The following is a 17,447-nucleotide window of genomic DNA, read 5'->3' on the forward strand; positions in this document are numbered from 1 at the left end:
CGTTGAAGTTAGGTCTAAATTATGGAAGTTGCTGTGAGGACAACTATATCCCATAGGAGCAGCTCTGTATCTCCGGTATTGAATCACCCCGAGTGCCATGCAATTTCGGCTCCTCCCACCAGGATATCCCACCTGCAGAAATTTAGACACCCGTCTATTTGAGAGATTTGAACATCCCTGAGACGAACCTGCGATAATCTCCGTCTTAAGAAAACTTCAAGGGTGATATTTGTTGGGAAGATTCTTGCAAGAAAAAAATATTTTTTTTTAACTTTTATTGATAAACCATCAATAGTGGAAACATTATTTTAATATCAGAAATCGACTGTCTACTGTGCTAGATGAAAGCACCGATTCAATAGGCGAGTTCTACACGTTGTTTTTTTTTTGCCTTTGCAGATCTGGAGGCGGAGTAGAGCAGCAGTTTAGATACAATCATTGCTTAGGTTTGGGCAGCCAAAGCGCCCGATTTCGTTTCTATCGTATTTCTTTGTCCGGCGAGTATCTACCGGAGATCCGGGACACGTCCGGGAAGGGCCATGGGCGATATCGCTCCTGAAGCTTAGTAGCACTTCCCGCTCTTGTGTTGCCTGTCTGATCCTATTGTAAATTGGTAACATGGCCTACGCATTAGATTTGGATAGGAGGCGGCTAGTAAGTGTGTGTGTGTGTGGGTTGACTGTGCGTCCTGGTGCGTCTCAGCTTACTACCCTCTAGCAGCGTGTAATAGGTGTTGCGCTCAACTTGTATCAGACGCCATCATCAACCTGTGTCTGTCCCGCATTAATTGTTTTTTTTTTTTTACAAACTTACCACAAATATGAATCATGCTACGTTTACTCTACTACGTTTACCACCGTTTGTTTGGACATATAATAGATATAACTGCATTTTACTAGTCCTCCCCCGTCCGCAATTCCTACACCTGATGTATTTTACTTTCGTTTTTTTCGCGTTTCTTCGCTCTTCGTAGAGGGATGGAAGAAAATCTTCTCTATGCGTTGCGAGCCTAGCAGCTCTACATTGATCGGTAAGAGGATACGATTCCGGGTGCAGGGAACAGGTGCAGGCCCAGTGCGCGGGGGTAGTGGTGTATGTAATTGGTGTGGTGTATGTACAAAAAGCGTGATTAAAATACCAATGTTCAACAGTTTGGCTCGATTCGTCGCCGTTCGGTTTTCTTTTTCCGAGATTCGTGGTCGCGCGATTCCCACTGTTGCCGCTAGGTGGCGCCCTCGCGCATTGCATCCAAGCGTTTCTAACCGAACGTAGCCGGCGAATCGGAGGAACACGAGGACGACGAAAGGAAGGGAAGGGAGGCGATGGAGAGCGGTGGTGGACAGGTGGAGGTGTCCGCCATGGACACCGCTGCGAGGGGTCGGTTTCAGTATGGCCGCCAAACGGAATTGCCGTTGTCACCTGCCGCCTGCCCTACCTGGCCGGACCCACCCGGTGGTCCGCCGAGTCGTCCACCACCGACACCTCCACCCCCCAGCACCCGATGGCCCGTCTCGTCCAGTGCACCGCGGGCCATCGCCCCACAATTCCCGATCAGCGACAGATCCGGGTGAGAGTTTCCGCCCCCACCACCACCACCACCACCCTGGCCACCGTGTCCATGGCCGCCGATCAGGTTCGCACCCGCCTGATGGTGATGATGGTGGTGGTGGTGATGCCGATGGGAGACGGCTGCCGCCGCTACAGCCGCCGCCTGATTCGTACCGGCCGTCAGGTGATCCATCACGCTCTGCAGCTCGCCGGCATGCATGGCCGCTGCAGCCGCGGTCGCAGCCGCCGCCGACGCACTGTTCTGCACCGGGCTGCCACCGGTAGCGACGGCGACCGCAGCAGCCGCCGCAGCCGCACCGTGCGGCGACTGGATGTGATGGTGATGGTGGTTGACCGAATGGCCGAACCCACCCACGGACTGGTTGGCCGCTGTGTAGAGCTGCGAGTAGAGCAGGCTGGCGGGAAGGACGGGGTAGAGCGGCGAACCGTTGCAGCTGCCGGTGCCGTTCGAGCCGACGTAGTTGGACGTGGTGGACGCGTTCGAGCCGCCATTGCTCTGGTTCATCACTATGCTGGTGAAGTTCTGATGATGTCCACTACCACCAGTACCGCCGCCACCTCCACCACCACCACCTCCACCGCCACCACCACCACCACCTCCACCACCTACCCCACCGCTACCGCCGCCGGTGGTGGAGCTCGGACCGCTGCTGCCAAGGTTGGGCGTGTTGGACGACAGCAAGTCATCCTGCACCGGTGACTCGGCCTGGGACGAATCGCTTAGGCTGCGCGGTTCACTCTGGCTGCTGGTAAGCCCGTACGCGTCCGCATGGTTGTTGGTGCCGGCCGTCTGGGCGTACCGGGGCACAATCAACCCGTTCGAAATGTGGGTCGGAATCTGGGGCGTTAGGCCGTTACCGTTGCTGCCCGCACCGTTACCACCACCGTTGCCCGTGTTGCTGGTGACACCTCCACCGCCCGTTATGATGTTCGTCTGTACCATGTGGCTGGTGGCTTGCTGCGTTGCTCCCACCAGACTGCTCAGGTGCTGGTCGAGGTCGGCCGCCGTCGAGTCCGGCAGCACTGGGCGTGGAAGAGATTGCGTGCAAAATGAGTATCATTAGCATCCCGGCGCTTTCTCGATATCGAGACACACTTACTTGTGACGCAATCGCGCGCTGAAGCCGAAAACTCCTGGCCACCGTTCTGTTCGCCCGAGCTGCACGTGAACCCGAGGGCCGGATTGTTGAACTGGGATGCGGTTGGGGTTGTGCAGGAGGTTAGATACGGTGAGTAGGGACCCGTGGAGCTGTAGCTCCAGTGCGAGTTGGTCGAGCTGAGCCCAAATTGGGTCATATCTGTGGGAGGAAGGGAGCAGTTAAAGGGTTGGTTAAAAATGGCAGGTGGTTTTTGGTGTGATCATCCTGCCATTACGTTCGGAGGCAGATCAGGTAAGGCCTCCAAGGAGATTGATCCGACCACGTTCGTCATTGTATCCGCTTTAGACGAAGTATTAGCGAAGGAGACCTAGTGGATCTCTGTATCAGTATAGCATCAAGTGTCGAAGAAGGTCCAGTATAATCTAGGACAATATTATCTAGAGCATTCATCAAGGTGTGATCATCATGAGTTGAGAGATTTATAACAAGAGCGCCGGGAACTTCATGTCTACCAACAAGGTGCTAAGGACTGACGTCGTATATATGTCCAACTGGAAGCTACCGAAATCTCGGATCGTTTCTTCTGGTCTTTCCAATAATCTATTTACTAGGGGTTGGGGAATTTATCAAGAACTTCTACGTGGTGGGAGATGACGCTGACCTGCCATTACTGGCTTCCTTGACTTAGTTTACCCGTAGCTGGATAGTACTTCCTACGGGGAGGTGGACCACAAGAGATTCGATACCTGGTCCTAACGTGTCCAGACCGGCGCCGTTACCGTCTCGGGTCCTCCTCTCTCTCTGAGGATCTAAACTCAACCATGCTGTCAGGAGTAATGTCAGATGTATCTCCTAATATCAAGTTTCCGAAATCAAGAGTTATTTCTTCTGAGCTGATCTTTCCAATAGAGTGTCTTCTTGGAGTTGACGAATTCACCAAGAAATCTAACACGAAAAGAGATATTGGATTTATAAGCCTTTGACTTCGATAGACTTGATGAGGTTGCAGCTGTATAAGGGAGAACTTCATAACATTTGAGTTCTTAAGTTTCAAATCGCCTACAAATTGTACGCCTACGCCACTAAAATTTCTCCTCGCACTCTGTATGGAGTGCAATTAACCCAAAATCCCCTGAACCGTACCAAAGCCACAGCATTATGCGTAATGCTCAAAGTTCGGCTAGTGCACCGCTAGATTATTTTTTTATTTAATTAATTACCACACGGCCGCCTCCTACAGCTATCCTGCGGGCTGCATTTTGCAATAAAATCGATTGACTTGTGTTGTGGACCAAACACACACGCACACACACAGCGGGATTTACATTGCACTAAAAATCGCCGGTGTAGTTTGCACTAAAACCCGGTCTAGTTGGTGAAAAATCGTTTACCAGCGGCAGACGAGAAGCAACAGTAACAGTGGGCTGGGTACGGTCCGCCACGGTGGTCATTCCGTGAGGCCGAAAGGGGGTGGGGTGGAGGGGGGTCGGTGGTCCAGCGAATATTGGTTTATTACAAACCGAAACCGCATCCGTTGCGCTGATGCAGTTGCCCACACGTTGCAGCCGTTTTTCTCGGCGTGTTCGGGATCGGGTCGGGTTTATGCATTTTGCATTCGCTGCAACAAACCATATGCATTAACGCGTGAATTCGTTGGCCAGCGTGCATTCGTACGGAACTGGAAACATATCGGCGGGGCCGGACGTTGGGCCCAAGCGCAACTTATTTATGTGCGCGGTTGTCGATGCAGTGCCAACAAAAACACGCCATCCGGACACGGTGGGGGGGCTGCACATGTCGCGGATGGAGTGGACACGGGGGAGAGAGGGGGGGGGGTGAGGGTTGGCAAAACCAATGCGCTTTTCATTTTAGGCGGTGTTGTCAAGCAAATCGAGCTGTAGCTTGATTCGCTTTTTGTTTTTTGCTAGCGTTCTGCCCACAGAAGTCTATATATAACCGTGCACATCATCAGCAGTAGCGGTGACCGACCAGTGATTTGATATTTTATGTTGTGGCTGCTAACCAGAATATGGAAAGATTATTGTGCTACGCTGTATTTTGGGTCATGAATCAAATTTAGGAGCGTTAAAATTGCGTTGTGGAGGTTTGTATCAAAATTTATACAATTCATTAAAAGATAATTAGACCGAAGTATAGAGTTTCACGCCAGCGGTTTTTTTTGAACTATAAATTATAGCAATCTAATTAGAGAAGAGGTAGTGGCGCTAGTCTTCACCAGGCAGGATCGAGTATGATGCACTCTCCAACTAAGAGTATTATTAAGTTAAAGAAACCAGAATATTTCGACTTCTAGCGCTTGATGCCAACGAGGATCAAATTATAGCGTATTATAGCGCTTGTTCTTATTCTTCAGAATCTCGAGAAGTCCTCGTCTACTATATGAGGGCGGCGCGGTGGTAGAAGCGATAACAGCGCCTTACGGCAGTACCAGAGTTCAACTCCCATCCGGACCGTTCACCCGTAGTGAAGACTGAATATCCAACTACGTGGTATCATTGAGTCTAGTAAATCAGATGTGACAGGCATGACCTTAGAGGTCAAACAAGAAGAAGAAGAAGATGAACTTCATAATATCAGTAGCAAGACAATCAGCAATGCAAACAACGGTCCGGAAGGGATTTGATATTCGGCCTTTCCGTGTGAAGAACGGCGCCGGTAACGCCTCGACCAATAATCAATTATAGCACTTACAGAATTACATATTTAGCGAGGACATAATTGGAAGCTATAAAAAGTGATACACTAATGGCGAAGTACTAATAATTATAGCTAGGACAGGAACCAGTTTTTCATTACTTTGAACAGTCGCAAGAGTCTGTCTAAATTCCTACAGACAACTATAACTATAGACGGTCATCATAGAAACATAGAAACAAGATTTAATAATCACATCTTCAAACACTCAGTATTCAAAGGCTATCTAGTCATCTACCTGCAGCTAGAGGAGATAGTTTGATCTATTTTTCATGTATTATAGTTATAGATGTAGCTCATCAAACCTCAATGCTCTAAGAAAAAATACTATGCAAACAAGTAGCAAAGTGTCAAATTTCGAAAACCGCATAAACCAGCCAATCAACTGTCAATCGATTATGTATAGCAGCATGATTGTGTTATCCAGTCACACCCTAGTGAGCACTCCTAAGCGTGCAGTCTCTAAGGAATAATTATCCACATCAGACATTCAAAGCGCGTTCAAACGGAATGAAATGGAAACAACCTGTCAGACACCTGTTTTAGGCTCAAGTCATCACCATAACAGGCGGGCAACTACTAAACGAACAGTTAGGGACTTCATTAGCAGCTTCTTGACACTGGGCGAAACGCACCATACAGGCGAAGATGCGAAAAGTCCCCCGGACCAAGTGCAAATAGATCCAAAACAGGAACGGATATGCAACAGCACTAGACCGTTGAAGTTCATAAAATATTTACAAGTGCAAAGTTTGAAGCCGTTTGGGGGTGGTTGGGGCCCTTGTTGATTCCTAACTACTAATGATGAATATGAATGAAAAGTAGCTCCCACTTAGCAGACAGGGTGTAATAATTTATGTTTTCTACCTATCGCCAAACCCGACCGGGGTTTTGTTGAAATGACTTCATAAAGACACCCCCACAATTACCCCGGCTTTATGTTTACCTTTCTCCGAATATTGTGCACGAGGTAGTTGTGCGGGAAGAATACCTCGGGTTGTGTGAAAAATGAGGGGTTGGAGTTAGACGAATGTGACGAGATATCGTTAAACGTGTTTAAAATTTTACTGATGCAGTGATAGTTAGGCACGATAGAGGAGCCTGTCGTATCAGGATTCCATATAAGGCGATTTTAGCTTCTTATTTGAGATAAATCTAGATACAGTTTTGAAATCCTGTCAAATTATTCTTAAACGATTTATAAGTTGAGTTCTATATTGAGAGCAGCAAAGATCATTTGAAGAGTGCTCCCGAACCCTACCGATAGTATGGTATATTTGTATGTTTTAAATGACCCATACAAGGCTCTTAAGTAGTCTTGACAGGCACGAATAATCCGCACTAGTAGATCAGGCGAAACCACATTGGCGAAAATTCGCCATCATAATTTTTATAGCAAAATAATAAACTTACCATTTTATAGAAACTAGCTATTTTAACTGCATTTCTTTAATTAATTAATTATCTGGATAATGAGAGTATGCATTAAAAATGTAGCCAACCACCCCCGGGTTCGCTCTGAGCTGCATGCATATGTATCCCTTACCATAGCAACAGCGCCGTTAAAGATTCACCCTCGGGAACAAAAGGACCGTGTTGGTGCTTTAAATGAAACCTGCTAGTCAATCTCTATAAATTTTCCCCACTATCGGTAGTTGAGCGCGTAAATTTCCGTTACGATACTCCATTCTCGCCCAGCCTTGGACAACACATTCGGATGAAATATTAATTTATTTCATTTAGCTCCTAAATCTGAAGCGTCATTCTCACCTTACTAAAACACTGTGCTCGCCCATATGTGGGGTGGGTTGCGTGTGTGTCTGTATAATTCTAGCAGCATCAGCACTTTAAAATTCATACATTCAACCAGCTGAAAAAAAGGGTTAACCCGGCGTGTGTGTGTGTGTGCGTGTGCGTTTGATTTTTCGACAAAAAGGTCTTTCATTAGGGAAAATATAAAGAAAGGCAACGTAAAACCTCCGGCCGGTTCGGTCTTCTGGTCTCGAGCAGGCGGGAACTCGCCTCGGTCAAGCGTCGAGACACAATGTGTGTGGAAGAAGCTGGCAAATAGTAGGGGAGGAAAAACAACAAAAAAAAAAAAAAACCCCCACACGAGGGAAGGAGCAAAACAGCAAAACAAAGAACTCGGCATTCCTCGAGTAGCGTCCGAAGGATGTGGCCGACAGGGGACTTCCACCCAGAAGTCCTTTTTATCTAAAATTCTCATCAAGGGAATTTTTCATTCCACCAAGCGGGCCCCGCACCATCCAGGGTTTGGGTGCTTTGGTTTAGTTTTAATTTTCCATCGCATTGGAAAACCGCCAGCCAGCCAGCGAGCCAGACTCCCTTCCGCACTCGCCCGGTTTTCTGTCTTCCCCTATGGTTTTGGCCGCTATCCTTCCTTCTGCGGCTCACTTGCGGGAGGGAAAATGTAATTTTTCAACTCGTCCCGCTTCTTGGTCCGCCCGCAGGTCGGTAGTGCTGCTGGTGGCCCACCCACCCGTGAAGGCTGGTTCGAAAAACGGACTTCGGTCCACCAGTACCGTGTCCGACAACCTATTTAACTCACATCACCGAGGAAAAACCTTGGCGATGTCGGCAGGCACTGTGCAGGGAGCACGGGATGAGCACGGGTTTTGCATTTAAAGTATTTACGGTACGTACCGTTCAATCGTAATTTATATGTATGGACAGTGTGTGTGTGTGAGAGAAAGAGCTTGAGCTATTTGGCAAAGAAGCGAGTCGGGGAAAATGGGGTCCTTCGGCCGGAAAAGTGGCTTCGGAGAACGTTGGTTGGGTTGGCTGGGCCAAACGACAACGATCTAAGTGTGTGCTAACACACCATCACTTTGCTCAAGTCAGGTGGATGGGTGTATGGTAGAAGGTGGGGAGAAGAAACTGCGTACGGACACCGAAGAAAGGTGGAGCTCTAGGAACGAGTTAAGGATATGTAGCGATATATTTGTTTTTGCGCATTATATCATACCGAGTCTAGACCGAGCCTAGCTCCGTCCGAATAAAACTGTGTTGAGTAAAACGAACCTAGCCAGATTTCCCGAGTCCAGATTTTTGCCATTATTCCCTAGTGCTTATCTTCAGTTTTTAATTTTTTCGCGCCAAGCTCGGTGAACCTTGAAGAACAACCAAACACCTACGCACCTAGGGAAAAAAAGCACTGTAAAATTCCTTCTCATAACCAACAAACCAACCGAAAAAGGTAGGTCAAATGGTATCGAACCACCCAAAATGGGGTGTGGTTTCGCGTCTGAGTTGTAGCAGGGAATGACAGAGAATTTTCTTGCCAGGGATTTTTTTCGCTTCCTTTTTTTTTCGCTCTCTTGTAGGCGCGCACAGGCCTTTCGGCACCGTGGCACAAGGCGCCGGGCACTGTGGAAGGGGGGGAAAAAATGCCGCCACAGATAGACGATTTCGTACGCGAGGATAACTTCAACGCAAGGGTGAGCAAGAATCCCGCCGGATTCAAGAAAGTCTTGCCGAAGAAGCGTGTTGGAGCGTGTGGAGTTAAAGGCGTGTGGTGTATAAAAATGTATGCACCAGTTGGATAGAGGTAAGTAACTTAAGTTGATGGATTTTATTGGTAAAATATGGACTTCTAGAGTTAGAATTAGTGGTTGATAACCAGCGTTCTTGAGTTGAACTTTCAAAGTTCGAACTATTCAAGGACTCTGGTCTGGGTCTGTAGATCTGGCTTCTATTGCACTTTCTCGAAGTCTTTTAAGATACAATGAAGTCTGAAAGCTAGAAATGGCAGTCCAAGACCTCTCGAGGTTGTAGTGCCAAGGAAGAAGAAGTCTTTTGAGGTATTCCTAGACTTAAATTTTTCAGTCTTGTCATTCTTGAAGTTTCAATCCAGAGGTGCCTTGAACTATTCTACCTCTGCCTCTACTAACTGGAGTGAGTTCATCAGATTACAGCTCACAAGTTGAGTTCTAGTTGAAGACAAAAGATTAGACATTTCTGGAAGGATTCCACGCCATCTTGAAACGAGTCCAGGAAGTCTAACAGAGGCCGTCTATCTGAATATCGTTATCTGGAGCAAAGGGCAGAAAAAGTCTCGAACTCTTCCCATTTAATGTCATATTCTATAGCACTTTCCCGAAGTTTCTCAAGGTGCAGAGAAGGTTTTTGAGGTATTCATTGACCTTATTAATTCAGTCTAGTCATTCTTGAAGATTTCGTTCAGAGTTGCCTAAACAGATATTATCTCTACTGCAAGTAATTCGAGAGAGTCCAACAGATTGAGTTGAAGTTGTAAAAGAGATTCAGACATATCTGGAAAGATTCCGCGCCATCTTGGTATGAATCCAGGAAGTCCAGAAGAGTACATCTATCTGAATATATCCGGTATGGAGTCCAGAAAAAAGTCTCGACTTCTTCCCAATTCATCTCAACTTCTGTTGCACTTTTCCGAAGTTTCTCAAAGTGCAGTGAAGGTTTTAGAGGTATTCCTTGACTTAATTATGTTAGTCTAGTAATTCTTGAAGATTCCGTCCAGAGATGTCTGAATAGATTTTATCTCTACTGCAAGTACTTTAAGAGAGTCCAACAGATTACAGCTTGAGTTCAACTTGTCTCGTTGAAGATAAGCAATTCAGACAAACCTGGAAAGATTCCGCCCCAACTTAAAATGAGTCCAGGAAGGCCAGCAGAGTCCGTCTATTTGAATATTATTATCAAGTATAGAGTGCAGATATAGTCTCGAGCCCTATCCAATTAATCTCAAAAACCCTGCAAAGCTATCTTCTAAACCTCTAGACTTAATACTAGATCTCTTTTTTGCCTTATCACAAGTTCAGCGTTGCTCATGATAGAAATTGCTTTACTCTGCTACACTATCACACAGGAACTGGTCAACCGTGTCTAGTGTAAGAAAACAAAAACGGATGTGGGCATGGAACATGATTATATTTGCAACTGAGCCGGAAAGTTCAAGCTCCCGCTTGATGTGCGTTAATTGATAGAAAACAAACACACACACACACACACACAGAGGGAGGGGGGGGGGGGTTTGAAAAACTGAGGGTTGGCGAGGGAGAACCATTTTCCCGATATTGATCTTCGCTCGGGGAGTTGGGGCAAAATTTGCGGTGCGTTGAATATCCCGGGCCCACGGGATGCGTTACCGAGGGGTTTTTGTTAGGTCTGGTGGAGCTGGAACGCTGGATGGGGGAATTAATATGGGCTGCTTCCTGCCCGTTATCGACCCGTTCGGTTTCGCATGATTTGAGAAAGAGTTAATGGTGCCTTAATGATTATGAGCGTGGGTTTGGAGGTAGAACAAAAAAATAAAAAAAAACGAGGGTAAAGGCTGGACCTGGTCCGGTAGTTTGATTATTTAATTGTGACGGGATTAATTTTCATACCCTATGCGCTTGCTGGTAATGCGAGCGGGCTAAAGTTGATAAGTCACTTGCATAGGATAACGGAAGTGGGTTTGTATGGGGAGATTACTCAACAACATTATTTTCACATTTGTTAGGTTCCCTAATATCAATAATATAGAGACTTCAGAATATCTCTCAATACAGTTCGAACTATATCTGGACTGATTGGATCATTGTGTAGAGTTGTGTTATAATAGCCGTACAATCTTTCCAGCAATTCTGGATCGCTAGTCAAGCAATGGTCTCACGTTTAAATCTTACTCTAACCCGAAGTAAGTGGAGAAATAGAATCAGATTCCAGTTCAAGTTGAAGTACTCTATCTCATCTTGAACTAGAAGAATTCAGAAGGGGCTCAATTTTAGCACGGCCATCTGAACAACTAGATCGGATGACATGGGCTGGACTTCGCGATATCCGCGGCAAGATAACGATTGCTACTGTCAATTGTTTTTAAAATAAATATTCTTGAAAGCTTCACAATTGTAAATATTATAGGTTATAGGTTATAGGTTTATTTTGCTGAGTGGGATTCCTACTAGAGCATTGATTGCTGAGCCAAGACAATACTTCTTCTTCCTTGGCACTACAACCTCGAGAGGTCTCGGCCTGCCTTTTCTGGGTTTCTGTGACTTAATTTTACCCGAAGCAAATAAGTCAGCCCTACGTACGAGGAGACGGTCTTGGATGGGATTTGAACCCCGGTCCTGCCGTGTGAAGACCGGTGCCGCTGTTGCCTCGGCCACCGCATCGCCTAGACTTTAATGTGTTGATATTAAACCTAACGTATGAAGATCTAAAGCAAAGTCGTTAATAGTAGAAGAGACTCTATGTATAAAACGCTAAGAAAATGTAAGCTTCGCAAGCGTTATCTCATTATTGAAGACAACTCTGAGACCTCTCTGAGGCATGTCCAGCATACTAATTTGAAGGAAAAGTCGTTCGGCAGCTAGTCTCTCTCTTTCTCTTCTTGGTCTAACGACCTCTTAGGTCATGCTTATCATATCTGGCTTACTAGACATGATGCCACGTAGTTGGACAGTCAGTCCTCACTACGGGAGGACGGTCCAGGTGGGATTTGAACCCCAGTCCTGCCGTAAGAAGACCGGCTTCGTTGACGCCTTTACAGCAGATAGTTTATATTGTCGAAAACTGAACAATAAATTCTTCATCACCAAAAAGTTTCCTAGGGTGGCTAGTTGTGAGCTCTGACACCAAAATGTCTAGTCTCATGAGCTATTTTACATTGCCAAGAACTCCACAAGTTCTGGGTACAAGGATTTGGAGATTGGGCTAATTGTGAGGACTCTAAAGAATCACCAAGAGTCTACAATCATATGTTGTTGAGACGGTTTAGGACAACAGAAGCAGTCGATTTTTTTGGGTAGAAGTTTTAAAGAATATCTGAGGGTTCAGACGTCGTAGATTTAAAGGAGTCTATGATCTCTGTGAACTCCTATTAAAGCAGTAGCTCAAGTGTTTCGATTGTATCACACAATATCTGAAAACCGTTGTCTACCGATGATGACTTGAGAGTCTTTGCGTTCAAGAATGTGCATCAGATATTGCTCCCGCGGATACTCACTTGCTTTCATTAAAATTGGTTGTAAAGATAGGGCGTACGCGGTCGATTTGATTTAGGGAGAATTATTCAAATTAATGTACCCCTTTCTTGCTGCAGCATCTATATCAACATAAGGAGATAATGTATCAGAAGCCGATGCACTAGCCATCCAGTGACCCGAGCTTAAATTAGTATCATCCCCACAGCACTATACATGAGTTTCGGGGCAAGCCACGCCCATTCAAAGCTTTTCGATGTCTAAGAAATTCTACGCTAAGATGCAAATCGAAGCACACTCTTGGCAACGTTCCACCGACGTAGAAAGGTTCTTCCGTTACGCTCTTGCACGTCTCGGCACGGACAGGAACGCTCACACGCCCGGCCTTTCTCTCTGTCTGGCACGCTTAGCTCGTCCAGCGCACTTTCTCCACTCTCGCACAGTTTTCCCGGATCGGTTGGTGAGATTCGAGTTTTCCCTTTTTCACTCGGCGGTCGGGTACGGTTACTTTGGCCCGAGCAACTGCCGAGCAGCGGTGCACTTATGGAAAGCATCGCTATGGAAGTGGGCGTCTCTCGGCATGCTTCACCCCTTTTCGAATCGTGAGTCTAAACGAAACGTTACGGCTGGTTGGAAATTTCGCTCTTGAGAACCGTGGGAAAAGCTAGGTCCATTGGTAGGACAGCACTATCTTCCCACCGATTTGCATACACAGGATGCAGTCCTGTAGCAGTGTTGCAATAAATTGAGAGAAAAAGCTCAGCAAAACAAATGCTTAGCAATGTACATGAACCGCAGGTACATATATAAGACACAGTCCTCCCGAACAAATGGTGGTAATTGCAAACAATTTATAAAGTTGATTACTTTCTGCAACAATGTCTGATACTGAGGATTTAGTATCCAGTCGACGGTTAGATAGGGCCGAGAAGAAAAAGAAGAAGTTGAAGAAGATCCAATTAAACTTTTGGTTTTGCAAGTGTCTCGTCTCATTAGAGAAAAAGTGATTCCAACAAACTTCTTATTAGGAAACGCTATTACAACTCTAGATGTTCATAACTGTGTAAGCTCCGCAAAAGCATGTCTTGAGATAGCAACAACAGAACTGTTCAGAAATCGCCCGAAGGTCCTAAGTACTTAACTCCTATTGAGAAACTAATGCGCCTACGGAAGTAATAACGTATCTTAGATATAGGTTGGCATAATAACTGAGGTTGATCCTCAAACTTGCGAGAGATCAGTAGAATGAGAACTTGAACATAATCTTGTCAGATTCGCGAGACAACATCGCAACTCCGAGCTCCAAACAGATGACGCTATAATTATACCATAAAAAAAAACAAAATGGTGGTACGTACTCCTCCATGTTATACTAATTACAGATTCGAGATTACAGACTAACATGTCCAACAAAGTCTGGTAATGGTCGTTCCACTGGAAGACCTTAATCCCAACTTTGAAGCGTCCTTTCTAGCGAAGGACTTCTAGAGTTGGAGATGTAGACACAGGACACATCGAATTTCACACCAATGAGGTCCAATGGTGTCCAGTGTTCCGATGTTTGAGGTTTAGATTAGGAAGGAACGTCCCGATATCTAGAACTTCAATTGTCATCTTCAATGAAGTGTAACTGCATTTACCGCACCCGTATCAAGCAGTCCGTAAAACAATTCATTAAAGGTCGCTTCAAGGTTCGGTCGCCGGAATTTAGCAACATCATCTTCCTCTATCTGACCATCACGCTGAGACGCTCTTTACTTTAATGTGTGAGTACGTGTTTTACTTTTCCATTCTTACGGTTTGGATCAATAATGGATGTCCACTCGGAAAACTTGGACAACCCCGAACCCCGAAAAATCCACGTCCACGACTTTTTACATGACACCCTTGTCGCTAGCAGTTTTGCCTTTCCGCAGCCAACGCTGTTTTTTCTCACATACATACACACACACGTTTCACAGACTTACTCTGACAATTACCTAGTGGCGGCATCCGGAAGCTGGACAATGGGTCGGTCGGGAAGTGGAATGGCCGTTGTCCGAACGCGAAATGGAACTGCTGCTGTTGTCCTACGAAAGATGCTTCAGAAAATTACTTGTTTTGCTCGAATGTTTTACCCCAACCGGAGATATTTGACTGAAAATGGAGCGGGAAGGTTTTGAAGGTAGGGAACATTGGAGGACATTGGAGGAGTGACATTACAAGTGGGATTTTTTCTTTGTCTCTATATGTGTTTTTTTGTTGCTAGCTGGCACCTAACAGGGAGTTTAATTCGATTATTTTTATCCTCCTGAAATGTGACAGTTCGGTCTTCGTGGAGCTTGGTCTAACTCTCCCAATAGTCCAACGGTGCCAAGAACCGGTCGAACACATATCAGCATGACAGCAGGATGTTCTGCCGTTGGTATGACGCAACACTGGGAATGAATAATCGAGGCGTAAAGGCTCCGTAGGCTTATCACTTAATCATGTTCACACCCACCACCACAACTGTGCTGCAATATCTCAACTTCCCATATTGCATAATGCGAGTGCAAGTGCCGACTCTTGGGCAACTCACACCCAGAACGTACCCAGACGCACCAAGAATGCGTCCCTCGGCGGGGGTAGAATCTGATCTGTTAAGTGATTTGTTGCTATCACCCTTTTGACAGTTGGTGAGCTCGGCTAGTACTTGGCTAGTTGTCCATCGGTCCTTGATGCAGAGTGCAGTGATGCAACGCTCGCCAAGGCGCATACAGAAGCACGAACCCTTGTGCACAGGATACCCTGGCCGGAAACGAATTAGCCACAAACTAACCGTGCCTAATGTGTGAGAAACTGAATATTCTATGCACGGCACGTGGGCGGGGGGAACGGAATTTTGACAGGACCGGGGAGGGACGGACAGGATGCAGGCGTGTAGTGGATGGGGTTGGTGTACTTACTTGTTTTCGATCTTGGCTCCCGTGGTCCGTCCACCGTCACCTTGATTGCCTTGTTGTAGGTGGCCACCTGCGGCGGACTTGTTGATATAGTGATGGTCAGCGTAAAGCTTTTGCCTACCGTCGTACACGGGACGATGTGTGTGCGAGAGAGTGTTTTGATTTCGGTGGAGGGTTTTTATTTTGACATTCGTATGTTTGCGTACGGCGCACCGTTCCAGCAGCCCAGAAGCACCAGGATGCGAATGCACCAAATCCAAATTCGGGAATATGGAATTTTTGGAGCCCAGTTAAACATAGAGCGGGTAGAACGAGAAGGAATAGATTAGTAGTGATTAGGCTTACGATGAATGTCGAACAATAGCTGCGCTCAGTAGGAAATGGGGAGCGACGATGAACGTGGTGAAGACGATGATGATAATGCGATGGATTATTTTAACCCTCCAGGGAGTGGTGCTGGAGATTGAGACTTTAAAGCGATTTGAAGTGGTTTTTTTAAAGTATTTTGTGACACTAATATTGGATAATGGAATCTTAGGTAAAAGAGCTATATTTAGACATTCTAACGATCAAGCACGGATAATCCGGATCGGGGAAATATCGGGCGAAATTGTTATTTGAATTTTTATAGCACGATGCACTTTTATAGCTAAACGAGCTGCGAGTAGTGCGTTGATAATTTTCAACTTCAACGCTGATAAAACAAAATTTAAATACTTTAACGTTTGAAGTTTGTATCTATAATTCCTGGCAGGGTTAACTCCTTCCCGAGAGTCCTGTGACTATAGACAACGCTATGCGGATAAACCGTTTCCACAGAAACACAAAAGAACTCCCATGTGTTTGTTGGTGTTTATACGTATGCTGTTCAAGCGTACGGCAGGAACAACAGTTGTACCTTGCACCGTCGCTCCCTTCATTTACGGTGCTGTGCGTCAACAACATTAGAAAAACCCATGTACACAAGCAAAAACCATCCTTCGGGTGATGGTACACGCCGGGGACTGATAAAAAGGGGTGTTAATTGAAAGCAAAACAAAGTCCCTCCCTCCCTCCAGGGAGCTGCTTTGGGTGAAAACCCACGCAGGCCGTAGGGATATTGCGGATGTGCCTCACATGTGTTCTTCGATGGTCTTCCGGCGGGAGCCTGTATCTAATATTCATAACCTACATATCTCGCGTACGCGCCGCTTCCGTTAGGAAAGTCATCCCCCTTGAAAATTAGGTGAGTTTTTGCGTTTGTGACCGAAAGGGGGAATATGAGACAAACGCATAAAAACGCAAAACACAACACAAAAGTCGCCGAAACAGGTAGGCACACAAGGATCCAGAGGGCCGCGAAACATCTTTATGCGTCGTACCGGTTACGCGATTGAATCACATGTTATTTACACCTCAATTCTATTAGCAAGCAAATGTGCTGCCGGGGGTAGCGAGGAGTATGGGAAGGAGAGGGTGAAGGAGAAATCGTACACTTACGGGCGAAACGTGTGAACAAAAGTGTATCGCCTAAATTGCCTTAAATACGAAACAGATGTATCCGTAAGCGTTAAACTCTCGACACCATGTTATAAACGTTATTATGCTATAAAGTCGTTATCAGTGTTACTTCGCTTTAAGTTAATTTTTTATAGCATAGTAATTTAACGTTTTAAAATTTACATTTTTTCAAATAGATATTTGAACTCAATAAACTTAATTTAACTGAAAAATGTCAGTGAATGATAAAAAATAATTAGGTTTAATAGTACAAAAAATGAAAAATTCAGCAACAACTTTTTACGCTAACTTCAGCAAAATTAAAGTGAAACTTTGCGTACTTCAAAAGCAACGCACATCAGTGTGCGGATGGATAATTTATCCGTCCCGGCTAGCACACCGTTAACGTTTTATTGATGTGTAGTTGCCGAGGTAAAACTTTGCACACAAAGAGCCCATGATGTATGTACGTGTGTATCGTTGTGCGAGCGTGTGTATCCGTCCCGAGTCTGGTCGTCGGGTAGTTTGGGCAAACTGGCATCAACCGAACGGGGTTTTCCAACGGGCCGAGAGTTACGGCGAGAGTTGTTTAATGAAAATTTTCCAAAAACGGTTCTCATCATTAAAACTCAAGCCCCCGAAGGGGAAGGTAGCCAGAGTAACCAAGGACCGGACGGGGACGTCCGCCAGGCGGG

The 17,447-nt window shown here is 45.9% G+C and overlaps 1 protein-coding gene across 7 annotated transcripts in view; it reads right to left on the minus strand.

Moving 5' to 3' along the window:
- Nucleotides 1-262: 262 nt before the first annotated feature.
- Nucleotides 263-17,447, minus strand: part of LOC118504856 (glycine, alanine and asparagine-rich protein) — a 29,333-nt gene continuing 12,148 nt past the window's right edge. For 4 of the 7 annotated variants that reach the window (XM_036039926.1, XM_036039882.1, XM_036039917.1 and 1 more), the window contains exons 3-6: nt 15,277-15,390; nt 14,317-14,430; nt 2,670-2,867; nt 263-2,592 (exon numbers count right to left, since the gene is read on the minus strand). In XM_036039926.1, coding sequence (XP_035895819.1) covers nt 1,385-2,592; nt 2,670-2,867; nt 14,317-14,430; nt 15,277-15,390 — 1,634 coding nt within the window. In that variant the 3' untranslated portion in view covers nt 263-1,384. The remainder of the gene's footprint in view (nt 2,593-2,669; nt 2,868-14,316; nt 14,431-15,276; nt 15,391-17,447) is intronic. The other 3 variants (XM_036039900.1, XM_036039892.1, XM_036039909.1) reach the window with 3 other exon arrangements.

The sequence above is a fragment of the Anopheles stephensi genome, chromosome X (assembly GCF_013141755.1).
Source record: "Anopheles stephensi strain Indian chromosome X, UCI_ANSTEP_V1.0, whole genome shotgun sequence".
In the NCBI taxonomy this organism is placed as follows: domain Eukaryota; kingdom Metazoa; phylum Arthropoda; class Insecta; order Diptera; family Culicidae; genus Anopheles; species Anopheles stephensi.